Here is an 18366-nt window from a genome sequence, read left to right as displayed (position 1 = left end):
AAAGAGTTCCTGGTTTACTCAGATCTTTGCTCCTCATCTTCCTCTATTAAAAATAAACCCATGTAATTTTAATGTTTGTTCCCTCTTCTCACTGCTAACAGTCCAGGAAAAAACCCACAGGCAAGAGGCTGAAGAGAAGTAGCAGCTTTATCTGATAAAGTCAACGCACCTCCATCCTGCCTTCACATTTGAGGGCAGCAAAAGTCTTAGCCCTGCTTGCTTATTCAGTCTTTGACCTTCTCCTCCTGGAACAAGCATTCCAAATGTGGAGGGCTTCATTTCAGACTCAGGTTTTTAAGGTTCCTCTCCCTCCCAATAAATCAAAAAATCCTTATGCTCATTTATAAATATTTTTAGGTTTTCCCTCCTTTTCTACAAGATCAAAAGTTTAAACTTTTACAACTAGAAGATCAAATGTTACTCATCTCTCCTCAGAAAACTTAAGGTATACTCAAGATTGCATGAGTCAATTTCAATTCTTAGCCAACAAATCTAGCTTCACTGTTAAAGAATAACTCCATGGAGCTGCACCTATTTAAACTTAGGCTGAAGTTGGCCACCTATAAGGTATGCTTTTTCAGAATTCCCTGTTTTGACTGCACCTCGTATCGTGGTCCAAGCTGAGCATAATCTCGTAGCTTGTCCTTATCAAGGCGAGTGGGCACTTCAATAATATCATGAGTCTGAAGCTTTATAATTTTGAGAAGAGATGTAAACATGCTCTCTGGAATGATCTGTAGAACCTTTGTAAACATGAGAAGAAACACAGACAGTCAGTATATTCTCATTTTAAAAAATAATTTTCAGTTAAGAACCAGTACTTAGAGAAGACAATGACACCTCTTTAGATGCCTACCTTCCTTACATAGGAAACCAGCTCGCCGGAGTAATACTGCGACACACTGAGGAGATCAGGGCTGTTTGCTTGATTGATGCGGAGAAGTGGCAAGTCAAGGGCAGAAGCAAGCTAGAAACAAAGTTAAAATTTTAACTTCACATGTGTTTTTGTAATATAAATTACATCCCTGATCACTGCTGCTCAGGCTCTTGACCTACAACTCAAAGCATTAGACTCTTCCTAAAAAGCAGTGTTATAACATTAGGTTTGTCAACAGAAAAGAAAAAAAGACAAAAACAAAAACAGTCCAGTAGTCTACAATGCTACATTCCCCTTATTAATTTCTAAAAAGTCTTATCAGCCACACGAGACATTTTTCTCTGTAATTTTATACTTCCCCCCCTATGCTACTTCCCATCCTTATTTCTACAGAAAGTATTTTCATCTGATGCCAGATCTTTATCGTGACAAAAGGCGTAGCCAACATAACTTCTGTAATTCTGTCAGACTGCTTTGATACATACAGAGAGGATCCCATTTATGCACTGATGTTTCCAGCAATAACTGTTATGAGTAGAGGCTGGATGATGAGACTTACTTGTCTAACAGCAGCAATGTTAACTGTTGCACAAAAAAATAATAAATCATGCTTAACTTCGTTTTATTTTCTTTAAAACTGAGCTTGGGTTAATTTAATACAGTCTAAAAAATGTGGCTATAGAAAATGTTGGTAAAAGGAAGTTTAAACTTTTTTGTGACATCACAGCCTTAAGGTCTTAAACAAATGCTTTGTTTGACCTGCAATGTTCAAGTACATTCACTGTAGTTACTTACCTTTAGGAAAGTGGCTCTGAGTTTAGTTACCATAGATGGACTGACTCTTATGCTTTCCTGCATAATAGATGTAAAGCTGGGGTAGGAAACAAATAAAACAAATCAGCTTCTTTCCCTGAAACTCTTATTTTCAATTCCTAAATCACATGTCACCATCAGCAGTGTAGTCTAGAAATGGCACAGAAGAGCAACAAAGAACTTCACTAAAGGAGGATTTTGGTCTGAAGAGATATTGGCTAAAAGAAATCTGTAAGATAAAGGGGTAGGTGGGGCAAAAGAAGAGGGTATCAGAAAGCACTGACAGCCAAGGTAATGAAGTAGCAGCTCAGGAAAATCACACTGTGGAAAAGGAGCTCTCTAACACTTGTCTTTCTCTTTTTGTGTTTGGTTGAAACAGGAACTCCAGCATTTTGGAGAACACTTAATTAGACCAAAGGCTGGAGATAGAAGTTTATAAAAATTGTTAAATTTAGAATAGGACAGATCGTAAAAAGTTACAGTATCACTTAACCTGCAGGTAACAACATAACAAGGATGACTTAATTCTTATTCAAGTTGATGAGGGTTAAATATACTCAACAACTCATAGAGCAAGGCTTCAAGACTGTTCTTACATGGGAAGGTTTACAGTATGAAAATATTTATGCATGTTATTTCCCAGAAGTTTCACAAATAATGACTGACTTAGAAGATAAAGCCACTGCTGAGATACCTGTCAATTAACTGCCAAGCATAAGAAAGATCACCAACTATCTGCATGGTGATCAAGACCTCTTCTTTAATGTTGATGGTACGGATCATTTGATGGAGAAACTTCCGCGTGTCAGCCAGAAACTGGCAAACTTGCAGGTTAGTCTCCAGCTGGTGAAATTCTTGGACCTATATTTAAACAAAAAAAAACAAACAAACATCATAAAACAAGCTCTTTTTTTTCTGTCCATCTTTAAGGACAACAGTACAAATAGAATCAGTAAACTGATACATTTCTTCGGGATATTATTATAGTAAGAAACTTAACAAATCCTGGCCTACTTTAAAGTGCATTAAATAATAAACTTCACAAAGTTACTCAAGGAGATGTACTGTGAAACACCCTACTGAGTATTCTTTTATACTCTGGAAATTGAAGAAATGCACCCATCATATGGATATTTTTATTTTGCCTTTCAAATTACCCACTCTAGCTTCAAATTAATTCATTTTAAGATGAGTAATATTGCCAAATAATGTTTGATACTCAATTAATTTCTTAAAAAAACCCTATTAATCCTCAGTGGCAGGTGGCATAATTTTTCATATGTCCTTTATTTTACAATCACAAGATCTATAAGTCCTGCTGACTGTATATATAAAATCGCAAAGATCTACAAACTTAAACAGTTCTTAACATGCAGATCTGTTTTGTAATTCATCTATCAGCAGTCAGTGCATGTGAATCAAATGCTCTTTTTCAAAAGGACAAAGTCATTAATATCAAAATTTCTTTGCCATACCTCCTCTAGTGCCTGTATCAGCTGCACAGTTTTTCTGCCTGCTGCAGTGGAATCATCGTAGTTTAGGGACATTATTTGCTTGGAGATTTCTCTGAACCAAGCCTGAAGATTTTCTATGAAAGAACAAGAAAAATGTAATCAAATCTTTGCATGTATGGTAAGCAACAGTGAACTCACTAGTCAAATTAAAAAAAGAATAAAATTCAGTGCTATACATGTAGATTATTTTAACAGCCTTCATCTTACTCTTATATTTTTAGTCTTTCAACATGTAGATTTGTAAAGAGGCAAACACTCCGATAACTTTCACTTACAACATTAAAAAAACCAACTACCAACACAACAGGGCATTATAAAACCTATAAAAACTTGATAAAGCCCTTTAAATAATGAATTTGTGGTTTATGAACAGTTTTTGCAACATCAATTGCCTTGGCTGTTGCAATTTCTATGTCTTCACCATGAGAGTGGTGAGACCCTGGAATGGGTTGCCCAGGGTGGTGGTTGAGGCCCCATCCCTGGGGGTCTTTAAGGCCAGGCTGGATGAGGCTCTGGGCAGCCTGGTCTAGTGGGAGGTGTCCCTGCTCATGGCAGAGGGGGTGGAACTGGGTGATCCTTGTGGTCCCTTCCAACCCTGACAGATTCTGATCTGTTTTAGCAGAGGACTTTAGAGCCCTAATGGCTCAATGGTTGGACTTGATGATCTTGGAGGTCCCTTCCAACCTAAATGATTCTATGATTCTAGCCACAAGTTTGCTGACCTGAAAAAGGTAAAGGAAAGTATTTCAGTGAGGTAGTCCTACTTTTAATTGGAAGCAAATGAGCAAGTTGCCTGTATTCTAAGATTGGTTGTTCTGGACTGATCAAATGTTGCCCTTACGCTGACACTTCATGCAGCGTTCCTGATCAAATGACTGAGTGATTTACAATTCTTAGGCTTACACTCGTTCAAGTGGATGTTTCAAAAACTACAGAAAGACATTGGGCATGACATACAGATTCAAAGCCTTTAAGGCCCTGGATTACTTTGAGAATAAGAAAGATATTGGTCAGCACAGAAGAGAAGCAAAGAAAGGTTTGAAAAAATGCCAATACATTAGAAATTCAGGTTATAACTAGGGAAAGAATGAGAGGAGAGGTTAAACCATCACCATATTTGATGAGCATGATCTCTGCACTCCATTGTACATAGAACACAATAACATGAACTCCACTATATATGGAAAAGTGAACTGATATTTCACAGTCTTACCTGGCATACCTAAATAAAGTGATAAAAAATATTTTTAGAAGTATGGCCATCTAAATATTAGGTACCTAAATATGGCTTACATATGGAACATATGTAGAAAACCTAAACAAGCCAGCACATTAGAGACCTGTGGGGCAGCTGAGGGACATGAAATTTTTTCTTATTATCAGTATTAGCATCATGTATTTTGTTTTGGTATCAGTTTAGAAATAAAAATCAAAGTTGCTTTTTTCTCCAGATTAGTTTTCAAGAATTACCATTTTTCTCCACTCTAGTAAGAGGTTTAACTCCTGAGAATACATCAGCAAGCTCAGTCATCCTTTCAGATCCCTCTTTTTTATAGTTCTCCCATTTTGTTTGTTTTTCTGACAGCATCTGCTTGAACATCTAGTGAAAAAGGAAGCATTTGGTTTACAAAACTGGCAAGAAGGCAACAACAGATTAAATTTAAAAAAATTCCAGATGAAACAGATGGAACTACAGTGATTATTATATAACTTCAAGATCTTGTCAGGATATTAAATAGAAAATTAAAAAAATTAATTACAGCCATTGTGATAGACATACAGTGATTCAAATTTACTGGATATTTTCAGCAGTGACTAGAAAATAAAAAATCAATAACATCTTCCTCATATCATTTTTAAAAAATAAGTTACTTTTTTAGCTTAGGAATTCTAGAAGAGCCTGCTCTAATGTTAACTTATACTTCTCACAGTCACTCAGCCTATGGAGAGAAACCAAATTCATAAAATCATGTATGTGAAGTTAAGTAAACTCTGTTCTATTCTACCAGGTTAGTACCAGAGTATTAATAGGAGCCTTTCAGAAATGGCAGAACTTCACACATAGGTCTAAGAGTTTTCTTAGCAGCTTATCATCATACATATGATTTTGGCTCTGTTTAAAAGAAAGCCTGAAAAAGAGAATTATGGCAGGATAAAAACTTATGTAGCTTCCTCAACAGATTTTATTATGCCTGTTCATGCAAAACTTTGAGTAAACACAGGCATGTTGGGTGAGAACAAAAATTGTCAGTTATTGAGAAGACTGCAAAAGTAATTTCCAAGCAACAGTTTGTAATCTTCTACACAAAATTCACAATTAACAAATCAAAATAACTGTTCTTTATTTAAGTGCACTGTATGGTAAATGTTCCGCTACTCTAAAAAGTCTTCAGCTCTGTTCTGCCATTCAGGGGAAAATGCTGAGGAAGGCAGCAGCAGGTTACCTCTTTCAAAATGAATTCAAATTGAGCCGTATCCAGAAGAAGCTGGAAAAGGATCCTGGGATTGTACCTTGAGTCTGTTAGAATTTGATCCTTTATCTGGCGGAGACGTTTGTTATTTGGATCACAAGCTGAAAACAGAAAGACTGTTAAAAAATTTGGCCAAGCTTTTCAATCGTTGTAAACACTCTTTAACAGCTTGAAAGCAAAACTATTTTGCTCTGATATGCAAGTCCCCGCTTGTTCCCCATTTACATGGGTCTACCATCCTTGTACAACCCATCCTTAGATTAGGAAATAATGAAAGCTTCTGTGGTGCTTCAGCATTCTTAAAGTCTTTTGCTGGCTTATGCAAACTAAATGTGAATTTAGTATACCTGACTGAGATGCCCAGAGACCACCATTTCTGAAACCATTATAGGAAATGCACAGAGGCTAACAGGAGTCACATACCTTGAATGTCTAGACAGGTAAATATGCAGACCCAAATTCCAGTCAGAGACATTATTCATTAGCTGCGGTTGAACTTCAACAAAATGAACCCCTTGATTTTAAACTGTTAATTACTGAGATATTAAAAGTTGGCTATGGCTGTCCTTTTGATGCTAAGTAAAACTTTCAAAATGATGCCTTAAGTCATAATTCAGAAAAAGATAAAAGCTCCCAGGCTTTTTCTGCAGAGTATTAAACAGGATCATGACTTCTGTGCTTAGCTCACAAGAATTCAGGAAATGCACGTGTGCTGTTTCAGCTGAAGACTTTAGGAGACTGCTAAATGTTGAGAACAGCAGATGACACTCTGCTGACTGCAGCAGCAGCACACACCGCACCTCCCTCAGGACGGGAGGTAACGCGAAGCATGGCACAGCCAGGCTGACAGCTCTGCAGCAGAGTGCAGCAGGAGGCGCTACCTGTGTCTGCGGTGTGGAGCATGAGCCAGCGGATGGCCACGTTGCAGTCTCGCAGGCAGTTGAGCAGCTTGGGGATATTGTCCAGCACCAGCTCGTCCCTCAGGCAGCCCTCCTTGAGGAACTGCTGCACCTGAGCGTGCACTCGCTCCGTGACCGCGGCGTATCTGCTCGCCTTAGAACGTACAGAGCCTGCATCAGTATCACCCCGCCTCACACCGAACACATCATGGCCAATGTTCCCAAGAACTTACAGGGCACAGATCAAAAAAGCTCTATAAAAATTATCATTACTAGTAGGCAATATCATACACTGCAACTGCCCGACGAAGGATGCAAGCTACATTTTGAAGTCAAAAGCCTACACAGGAAGTATAATGTTTCAAAAACACAGTTGTAAACTTCCTATATTCACTTACGTACTCTTCAGAAACCATTCCTAAAAAATGGTTGTAATATTTTATTGCCCAATGCGAAAGAACTCACACAAAACTCTACTTCAGAATGGAAATAGTTGTTATGAATTAAATGCCAGTTCTATTTAGCAAACTCCTTCCCTAAAGACTAAGGGAAGAATGCCTGCTCATATTCCCTGAGTTTACTAGACAATATATAGTAAGGTTTCCCCAATTAGACACTTCTGTGTGTTTTCTGGAGCATTGGGGTCAGACTCTAAGGAGGCATTTAGCTATCATCAGTCAACCTATCTGTTGACTGGTCACACAATCAATGAACCCAATCTTACTGCTTTTTAGGCATGGAAAAAATATTTAACATAAAAAGCACTGCATTATACAACATTCTGGTAGCACTCTTTTTTGTAGATGCTTTTTCCAGATTATTGTTTATTTAATTTTGAAGGCCCCACTTAAAATGGACTGAGTGCCAGCCTCTGACAGAATAAATGTCTGACTTCTAAAACTGTTACCCATAAAAGACCAAACACCACAGTCAAGGAATGACATTCCAATACTGAACAACATGATGACGAGTGTGAGCATCAGTCAAGCCAAAACCCTGAAACCTGTCAGGGAAACAAACACTGCAAGAGGAAGTGAAACAAGCAGTGATGTGAAGATAGATTTTGAAGCTTGGAAGTATCTTTAACTCAAAGCTATGTACAAAGTTATGTAGTCCAAGTATTGTACTTGCATGCAAAGCAAATAGCTGCATGCACAGAAAAGAGACCCATACATTACTGATGTCAGATAATATACTTGAGATGTCCACGTAGCTTGCTTAGCTCTGGATTATGTACCTGCTCTTTGACATTTGAAAGATCCAGTGTGTAGTTGAGGGCAGTTTTAGCAGCTTTGTAGGGCTCCCATGCTTCTGCAAGATTTACAGTGATTCCCATGTAAATGCTAATAACCTACAATTTGAAGCAGAAAATAAGAAGTTGTATTTATATTTTCATTAAGTGAAAGACATACTTTTCATTTAGCAATATGAGTAGAAAGTGATATGTTGTGGGTATAAATGTGAGATAACTGAACTTTTTTGATCTCGGTACATTTTGCTCCACCACCTTTGGAAATCAAAGAGTAAAAACACTTTGAAATTAAAGGCACACAGTTAATTAGAAGCTTAGCTGTGTAAACAACCTGCCAGCTCTTTCAGTCACTATGTATGATCCTTGGCCTCTATTTTCCCCATGAACTTACAAATTCTTTTTTCATTACTATGATGCTATGCAGGAGGCTGAAAACAACAGAGGAAATTACTATGATAGGGAAGGGAAAATTATCTGAATGAATCCTGCTCTGAGAATTCCAAAGGACCAAATGGAAATGTAATCCAACTTCTACAGTGAACACTAACAGAAGGAAATGATGATTCCACAGTGTGATTTTTAAGGAGCAAAGAGGAACTGATTTCAGATCCACAGCCCAAGGTTAAAAAATACAGAACTGTGATTGACTTACAAGTGTTCACAAGACACTAGATTAAAAATTAAAGCCTTGAGCTACTAGGGGATGAAGGATGCATGGAGCCATGGCATTATGAGCTTTGTCTCACTGTTGTTCCAAAATTCCTCCTAGAGGAATAATGGAACAAAATTCTTCTAGGAGGACACTGTCAGCCTTTGAGCTCTTCTGACAGTGTCTAAAGGAAGCCAGCAACGGCAAACAGGATGCTGCTGTGCTGGTATGAGGATCCCTCTCATATTGTTGAAGTGAGGCTCATTATTTCCTGTTGATGACAGTTCCTCAAAAGGCTACACTTCCACTGCTAACAATCATTTGAAACCAGCTGAAGAGCGAAGTGTGCTGTGACATGCAACTAACTCATCCACACCTGACCACACGACGATAGGGCTTGTCTTAAAATAAGCTTGTACCATTAAGTCAAATGAATAAAAATGTTGGCATAATAAAAAATTCACAATGTCAAGCTCTCATTTCTAAAATAAGCCTGCAGGTGTTCAGAAATGGATGGGTTCTAAAGTCTCTTAAAATAGTCAGCTATTACAGTTTCTTCCTTCCTTTCTTCACTGTTCCACTTATAGCACAGAAGAACACAATTTGAAACCAAGAGAGAGACACAGATTAATATATAATTTCTTTTTTAAGTCTGATTCCCTTTAATAGAGACTACCTGGTGACTCTATTGCTACACGCCAGCCTATTTCAGTAGCATTTTTTTCAGACTAGGGCTTCTGGACAGTCATCCTAAATCTCACTACTGAGACAAGCAGTACTTCCATTTTGTTCACTGCATCTGAAAAGGTCTATAGAATTGCAGAAAGTGATTTGGACAATGGCAAGGATTGAATCCTTAAACAAGTTTTCAAATAACATCAGTGTGGGGGGATTTGTTGAAGAGCAAGACTGTCATTCAGAGAGTCCTACACAAGCTGGTAGAATTCACCAGCAGAAACCACATGAAGTTCAGTAATGGCAAAGTTCTGTATCTGGGACAAAACCAAACCCTTGCAACAGCACCATCTAGGGAACGGACTGCCTAAGGAACAGCTCTGCAGAAAAGGACCTCAGCATCCTGGTAGACAAGCTGAACATGAATCAGACATGCAGCCTTACAACAACAAAGAGTAATCATAGACTAGGCAATGTCAGCCAGGCTGTACCCAGCAGATTGAGAGAAGTGGTTACTTCCATCTAGTTAGCCCTCCTGAGGTACCTTTTAAAGTAACTTGTCCAGATTTAGCCTCCTCAGTATGAGACAGGCATGGACAAAGTGGAATGAATCAACCAAAATGCCACTAAGACACTAGTGGGGACCCACTATGTAAACAGCTGCTATGGGAGCTGGGCTTGCTTAAGCTGGAAGAAAGGTGACCAAGGGGATCTGCCTGTGGTCTTCCACTGCCTAAAGGAAAGTTATGAATAAGAGAGGCAGGCCCACCTCAGAGGTGCACAGTGAAAAAACAAGAGGCAACAGTCAACAAGCTACAAGGGAAATTCCAGCTGAACAGGAGGAAGAAATTCTTCACCACAGGAGTAATTAAGCATAACCACAGCTGCCCACAGAGGCTGGTAGATCTTCATTTTAGATATTTGCAAAACAACTGGACAAGGCCCAGGCAATCTTACTTAACCCTGCAGCTAGCCCTGCTCTGAGGAAAAGGCTGGACTAGAAGATGCCCGTATTACCTTCCAGACTATGTTTTTCTAGGATTCACTTTACAACAATGGTACCAGATTAGTTGATTTAAGCATTTAAGAAAATAACTGGTATTTTCAAAGGATAGCTTTTCACACTTCTCCAGAAGGTTTGACTCAGGCCACTTCTTTCTAAATTAAGTAAAATTTCCTCAGAGAAGAACCTATTCTAGTTTTAGGACATTATTTTCTATAATGCACTCTGTAAAAAGAAGGTAAATTGTTCCTAAACATTAAATCCAGGGAACAGTTTTAAAATAGAATTATTTTTTTTTTACCCAATTATCTGGAAAGTATTTATCCACTATCTCTCTCATTTTTGCTTGCTGAGTGTGAAGAATAGAAGGGTCAAAATACAGTATCACATAGAGCATAGCAGCCTGAGTAGCCAGGGCAGTGCTGCGGTGTTCTGGTAATGGATATGCTGAAACCTGGGGAAAGGGAACAAAACAAAACACGTGACATAATGCACCAGCAACCAGCTCCAAACGTGATGGGGCACAGTAAAGAATACAGTAGATAGGCACTAAGAGGCAAGGAGGATATGTGGGTAAGCTGGACATGCTTACACATGCAGCATATTTACCAGGTATGTTTTACAGAATATAACAGTTGATATAGTAAGATATTAGAATGCTGTAAATAAGTCAAAGGAGGGATGAACCAATGAGATTAAGAGAACCTGAAAGCAGCAGAGTTAGAAATATGTATTTTGTAACAACTGGCTATGGTTAGTCCACCTCAGATAGAAACAAGTATCCATTTAACTAAAGATAATTTAATTATACACCAATGTTATGTGCCAGCAAGATCCAAAGATTCAAATAATCAACTGAATTTTAATTTAAAAAGTACATAGGATAGTGTATTAAAAGGCCTTCATGCTAACAAAAAAAGTTGTCATCAAAATCATACTGAATAAGACATAACAGTTTGTCATTAGGAAACCAGTCCTCTGCTTTTATTTCATAATATACTATTCTTTAGTTTTGTTTGGTTATTTTATTATGTTGTGTGTTCAGACTAGTTAGAAAAATCAGGAGGCTTCTGCCCCCTGCTGTCAAGATTAAGCTGCAAGTATCAAAGGAGATATAACACCTCAGACATAACAGAATTTAGTAAAACAGGCTGTATTCAGTTTGGGTTGAGCTGAAGATTTCTATCCTACTTATTTTATTTGGATAACAGTACCTAAGTTATAATCACACTTTGTATAAACACATTAATGTTTTGCATTACCAACTATAAGCACTACAAAATAAAAATCACAATTTGTAACATGAGTTCAATGCAAAGGCAATAAATCAGCAATATTATATGAAAAAGAGGAAAAGTAATTTTAATACAAAAATATCAGCTGATTTAAGTAAAATTTCTAGGTTAACTACTTTACAAGAGCATAGTCTCACAAACACTTCAAAGTCTCCTGTTAGAGACATAGCGTATATCACAAAATGGGCTCTCTTCACAACTTGCCAAGTTCTTTTTTTTTTTGTATCTAGAACTCTGCATATTAAAAAAAAATAAATCATGCAGTACTGTACCTGAAAAGTCATCTTTTTCCCCTTTGAAGGTTAATATGTCTGTCAATAGCATTTTTTTATAAGGTCCCTACTTTTAAATTATTATTCTGGCCTGAAGATTTAAGCCTTTATTTCCTACAATCATTCACTAATCTTTAAATGCTGCTTTTCTGGCATGTATAAACAGCTTCATTTTTCCAGGATTCACTTAAAGTGTGCCAATAATTACAGAAATAAGATTACTTGTCCATGCCAAAGACTGAAATCTGCTCAAAAGCAAATGCTTTATTAAACATCTCTCAAAGCAGTCATACTAGAAGAGCCTGTAAACATAGTGGCCATGACTCATACTTTCCTTCCATTTTTTTTTTTTATTAATACCGTTGCCATAGTTAAGAACTGTTATTAGTGGAGTTTTTTTAAACACATTGTCTTCTAAGAGCTGATGAATCTCTTTGCAGTAACTAAAGGAAGGGGAATCTCTGAAGGAATCAGAGTTGTTAAGAGTGGGCAATCATGTCTGATTTAAAGACACTAAATAAAAAGGCTTTTTTACTGACTGGCTAAACACTGGAGCGGGTTGCCCAGGGAAGTTCTGCAGTCTGCACCTCTGGAGATACTGAAAACTCATCTGGACGCAGTCCTGAGCAATTTGCTGTAGCTGACTCTGCTTGGGCCAGGGGGGTGGACTTGGTGATCTCAGGTGGTCTCTTCCAACATCCACAATTCTGCAATTATTTTTTTTTCTGTGCTTTGTAGTTGAGTAACTAACTTGAGAAACCATTTTGTATTTGCTTTTAGATCTCCCTTTTGTCTCACAGTAACTTACCTGGTTATAAATGTCATCTGACCGTAAACGCCCAATAACCATGCTAATGAATGTTTCACTTATGGGCACCCTGCTGAAGTAACTCTCAGGGTAGTTTGGAGGTCTCTTAGCTCCAGGCTGGCTTGAGTATCCAGTGCTTCGAAGCAACTTACAGATATCATCTAAATTGGAATCAGCAGAGGATCGAGCTGCACTGTTTTACCAAAAAAGAAAAAAAAAACCAAAACATTGAGCTGTATGACCAAACCATTTCCTCGTCCCCTTCCCCTAGTAACCATGCCTTTCCTCCAAGAAATGATCAGATACTAAGGTCTGGGAAAGTTTTGGTTGTTTACTCCTTGAATATAAAGTTCAGCATACTAAAGGAGGACACTAATAAACGTCCATATTGGAAACCCAGAGAAGCACACAACGCATAAACAGTTAAATGAACTTTACTCAGGAACAGAAACAGGCAGCTTTATATTCAGAGGAGGAGTTCTGTTCTGGGATTTTCTTCTTCTTTGTTTTCTCCTCATTTCTAAATTCCCCTTGTTGATCTACTTCTGCATCCCAAAGTTATGGAATCCTCTCACGTTATATACCAAGAGGCATAAATGTAGCCAAAGAAGTGTAGGAACAGGCTACCCTCGTTTTCATGTGTGAAAGGACTTGCACTGGTACCTCTTCAGGCCCTAGCTGTCACACAGTGATGCTGTCAACCTGCCCTGGAAAACTCATTGATTTGACTAATGAAGCACTGGAACAACAAGAAGTCTGATTTGCCATACGTTTGTCACCTAGATACTCAGGACTTTTCACCAAGATTTGCTTGCACATTTGGGAATCCGTGACACTTTCACAGCTGACACTTGTAGTGTTAAAGCTTTGGCTGAAGGTTTATTTGTCAGTGTGTTGTGCCAGAACTGGGTGCTTTTGCTGTGCAAAATCCAATCCCCACGCAGAGTTGAGATACTTGTTTTTATTCCAGCTCTGTGCAGAAAAGGGCCACCAGGCAGTAATTCACAAAATTAGCACACCTCTGAGACAGGAGCCAAGGCTCATATACAAAATAGGTACAAAGAAGAAATTACAGGTGAGCCAATGATTGGTTACTCATCTGGTCACTCCTAACTTTACTTACGAAGACAGGAATTCAGCATTTCTTTACCTCAGTGCTCCTGCCTTCTTTTAGGATCATCCAGAGCTCCAAACCCATGTTGTGAGATCTGGAACCTTTGTTAACAGCACAGTGGGTTTGTGAGAGGTGTGGTATTCACATTGTAATTAGCTATGTAAAGGACATAACATTAGCAATCCCTACCTCTTCTTTTCACTAAACTCTGCCTCCTTTTAAGCTTAAGGTCCCATTTTCCCCATTTACCTTAATTCAATAACCTGAATACACTGCATGTTACATCCTTTTAGCCTCAAGTGCTTCTGAAAACAAATATACCTTACCTGTATCTATAGTAGGAAACCAACATTCTTTCTCTGACTTCTCCTTCGATCTTCTGGTCAATGACCAGTAGCATGACTCCATATAAGTAGAGTGCTTCACACTGTTTAGAAAAAGGAAGAATGAAGGGAAGAAATCCCAATAATACAACTTTGTAGTAAGGTGGAAAGATAAACATGCACTGGTAAACAAAGCCATTGTCAACTACCTAGTCAATAGAAGATCAAAAATGGAGGGCTGAACATTTTTCATCTTTATCCTCCTAAGAACATGCATTTTCATGCACTCAGTAAATTTTAGTATTTGCCTAGTTTGACACTAACCTAGTTGGTTCAGTTTCTACTATTACAGAACCATTCAATACTTACCAGAAGCTGTTTTCCATCTTCATTAAGGAGGACTGTTTCTAAAGTTTGCTGAATGTAAATTCCTTCATTGAGGTCATCTAAGTATCTAGGGATCATTACAAAGAATTGGTCATTGACTATTTTTGCTCTCAATCGTATGTTCTCAGAACTCAACTAGCTGATTTTCTCTGAAAGCCAACAGACACACGAGAACATTTCCCTACTACAGGCAGCATGCCATTTTTCAGATAAAGAAGAGATGCTCTACTATGAAATGAGAGGCTGGAACTCAGAGCTAGAGCCAACCAGCTGGCAAAAGCCTCCTGCCATGGTCTCACAGTGGATGTGAAAGACACCAGAGGACACTCAGTAACTTAGAGCTAACACCTTTGTAACCTTCTTATGGATGGAAAACAGCCTAAGAAAAGAGGAGTGAGAAGAAACTCATTTTCAAGTTACCTCAAAAATATTTCCTGGGAATATAATAAATTTATCTCAACTGCCATTTGGGAGGTAAAGCTAGAAAGAGAGCATGTTAATCTTGATTAACAGAAGATTTCTTCATATTAAAGCGTTTTCCAGTAATGCTACTTATTAATAAGTAATGATAAACATTTAACCTTTTAATTATTCTTTTCATACAAGTTCAGTAACAAAAACAATTCTTATGCTTAAGACTTTCTGGAACTATTCCTTAGAGTACTTCATGAACCTTTCATAGCGTTTTTTACAAATAAGAGTAGCAAACCTGAGAATCTGGCAACTCCACTATGTAATTAATCTCAGGAAAATAATGCCAATTAAAGTTAAAAAAAAAAAAACAAAACACCTAGTAGTGTGTTTGTAAGACCACAAAACACTTGGTGTAATAATATGAAGACTCCTTTGATTAAAAAATTCTTCAAGATAAAGAAGAAAAACTAGCTCTAGCTTACAACTGAGGAAATAAGGTAGAGAGGTTGAAAGTTTTCAAGTTGTGTATTCAGCTGGTTTGCAGCAGCAGGAGTGGAACACAGCGCTCACTCCAGCAGCCACGTTTCCAGGTGCACACAAATATGCTTCAACAGCGTGTGGATTAGATCTCTAAGGGAAAAGCTTCTCATTATTAAGACTAACAGTAATCTAATCCTGAAGAAAATCCACATTTGTTTAAGATACCATACCTGTTTAAATCTACAATGTATTTATGTACACTCTGAAAAGCTAGATAAAACCTCGTCAAAATTTCAATGTTGTTTTCACGAAATTCTTCATCTAAATCCAGTAACTCAGGTTTGGCCTCCAGTTTGCCTTCACATGTCTCAGGTCCCTAAGAAAAGAAATGACTCTTTAGAGACAACATTTGACTTTGACCTCTATTTTACTTCCTTTCAGTGGGACACATACAGCCACCGCTGTGTGCACAACACAGGCTCTGGATCCAGCTCAGTGCCAGTCCTCCAAACAAGAGCAGAAACAATGTCATAAACAGCAGTGCAGGAAAAAGACTTGGGATGAAGAGCCCGACTTCCTTAAAGCAATGGTACAAACTTTTCTAACCCTTCACCAGTCAACATTCCTCATAACCACTATTAGGTCTTACCATTTAAATGAAAATATTATCAATGTTAAATTGAAAATATTACTAACATTTAAGTAAAAATACCGTTAATGTCATTCCACAGATCATTAATGACAACGTGAGATTGTGGCTTAAAAGAATTTAGTCCACATGAACTCCATAAAAAAAGCTTATAATAGAGTTAAAATAAAATATCAAGTTTAATACACAGCTGAATAATTTTTGTGGTTCTCAAGCACTCTTCTACTTCTCTCTTTGTGTGCAAAATATCTACATAAAACAAAGGATAAGAGCAAGCCCCTAACTGCCTATGAAATTCAAATGCACAAAGTGAACAGTCTGAATTTGCGAAGTCTCAAATATCCTCTCATTACGTAATTCTAAGACTCGTGAATACAGAAATGGTGCATTCACAGTGAGAAGATGTGTAAATTCACTGATCTCAGATTTTAAAGTATGTCTTTTATGGAATTTGGGGCGATTACTCTGAAAAGCAGCAGCACTTGTTTCCTTAATGGTCAAAACTCTTATGATTTCAAGGATAATTGTATTTCTCACCATTTATACCTATTTACTTTTAAATTTTCAAGATTTGTACAAAAAAAGACTTCTAATAAGCACTTATAGCTAAAGGTAACTAGGAAATTGTGCTCAGGTTTTTCAGTATCCAAGGCTCACAGTTAGTGCTTGAAATTTACAACTCTTACTAAAAAGAAAAAAAAACACACCCTCCCTGCTTTACTATTAATACTTCTTGTATTGTACAATCCAGATAAAGTCAGATTAGATAGTCTCTGTAGTTCCTTCTTAATCATACTGGAGAAAACAGAGGGAAATAGGTACTTCAAGAAGCTTAATTCTGTAAAGGAAATAAGGGTTTCTTGTGGATGCTACTCTTTTGATTTGTTTATTCAGCACATGTGACAAGTCCAGTGAAGGAACAATCACAGCACTGTCAAACAGGAAAGCAGAAAGTAGTCTTCATGGCTGCACAGAATAAGCTACAGATAACCAAAGGAAGATGGGCATACTGCCCACAGTACTGCTTTGACGGAAAACAACCAACTACACAGGCTCAGAGCTTGCTGGAGAAAGTATAATTTAATGTTCCTGTAAGAAATATTAAGTATTACAGAATCATAGAATGTTAGGGGTTGGAAGGGACCTCTGGAGATCATCGAGTCCAACCCCCCTGCCAGAGCAGGACCATCTAATGCAGGGCAGGTCGCACAGAACACATCCAGTCGGGTCCAGAAGTATATAAAATACAAGACAACCCAGAAGCGGAACATTGGCAACAAATGTATCCCAACTGCTATTTCAGTTTGGTGAATTTTTGGTAAAAACCAAGCCAGTAAAAAGTCACGGCAGTCAGTTCTTCAGAGTGCTAGTGATAAACACAATAGTCAGGAACGGCTGTTTCATAGCCTGAAGGACCCTCATGCAAGACAGTAATGCTTTAAAGAAAAGTTCACAATAAAAACACTTACCTTAAAGTAACTGAAATCAAATATGATATCCCCATACTTCTGTTGATCAGCTTTGTCCTTTAGCCTGAAAACGCCAGGAATAAATTCAGAAAGTCTCAGAAGTTCTGCAATGATGGCATTTCCACAGGAGACAATCCGAAGAATTGCCTGACCGCAGAGATTGTTCTCAGCTAGGAAATCAACCATTGTGGAGCTGGGCGTGACAAAGAAACAGAAGCTCTGCAGTCAGATTCTGATCATTACTCTTTAGGTTATCTGAAGAAGAGAATCTGATGGGAAAACCAGCTGTGCCATTAATTACCTGTAAAAAAACCCCACACACATTCAGAATGGTTGGTACTCATATTTTTGATAGTTTAATATATGTGTATTTTTAAGCATAATCTTAAATCTTTCAGTTTATGAAATCTAAATTATCTACAGCTTTGTAAAATGAAGAAAATAAAAAAAAAAGGCACTGAATTAATCTTCAGCACAAACACTGCGTTTGACTCGGTCACCTGAGTGACCAAGCAAAGAAAGCATGACCTTATGTACCAGAAAAGGTTAAGATAACTATTTATTGAAGAACGAAATGATCACAAATACTGAAGGAAGTGAGACCAAGCATAAAGGAGGCAGCAGTGAAAGCAAAAACATGTTGTGTGTTTATAATGGCCACTTTATATACAACCAAATACATATACAAACACAGATACAACCGAAGTTACTGTAATATGCTTTAGAACAAGAAAAATGTTCAAAGCAAACAGAAACGTTACAGCTCCATTCCTTTATTTGCTACTGAAGGGTTTGCTTCTGCACTGTGTCGGCATTTCCTGGTCACAGTTCTATTTATTAAGGTGATTCCTAGATTTCAGCAACGCTGCTAAAAATAAACTTTATGTTTAGAACGGTTTATGGGAAGCTGTGAGTTGACTTTTCACCAATAACCTTCCAAACCAGTGAGATAATTTCAAGACGACGGTGCCTCTTCCACTGAAAACGCAGGCCGGGAGCTCG

At 37.8% G+C, this 18366-nt stretch overlaps 1 protein-coding gene across 1 annotated transcript in view; it reads right to left on the bottom strand.

Moving 5' to 3' along the window:
- Window positions 1–17550, bottom strand: part of KIAA0196 (KIAA0196 ortholog) — a 26453-nt gene extending 8903 nt beyond the window's left edge. The window contains exons 1-15 of the mRNA XM_008937303.1: window positions 17365–17550; window positions 15477–15622; window positions 14335–14419; window positions 13969–14069; window positions 12529–12721; window positions 10455–10607; window positions 7812–7925; window positions 6557–6728; window positions 5649–5776; window positions 4675–4804; window positions 3166–3278; window positions 2385–2551; window positions 1673–1748; window positions 857–967; window positions 603–743 (exon numbers count right to left, since the gene is read on the bottom strand). Coding sequence (XP_008935551.1) covers window positions 603–743; window positions 857–967; window positions 1673–1748; window positions 2385–2551; window positions 3166–3278; window positions 4675–4804; window positions 5649–5776; window positions 6557–6728; window positions 7812–7925; window positions 10455–10607; window positions 12529–12721; window positions 13969–14069; window positions 14335–14419; window positions 15477–15622; window positions 17365–17550 — 2016 coding nt within the window. The remainder of the gene's footprint in view (window positions 1–602; window positions 744–856; window positions 968–1672; window positions 1749–2384; window positions 2552–3165; window positions 3279–4674; window positions 4805–5648; window positions 5777–6556; window positions 6729–7811; window positions 7926–10454; window positions 10608–12528; window positions 12722–13968; window positions 14070–14334; window positions 14420–15476; window positions 15623–17364) is intronic.
- Window positions 17551–18366: the final 816 nt, after the last annotated feature.

This window comes from Merops nubicus, unplaced genomic scaffold, assembly GCF_000691845.1.
Source record: "Merops nubicus isolate BGI_N331 unplaced genomic scaffold, ASM69184v1 scaffold14630, whole genome shotgun sequence".
Classification (NCBI taxonomy): domain Eukaryota; kingdom Metazoa; phylum Chordata; class Aves; order Coraciiformes; family Meropidae; genus Merops; species Merops nubicus.
The sequence above is the reverse complement of the archived record's forward strand: the minus strand, read 5'-3'. Positions and strand labels throughout refer to the sequence as shown.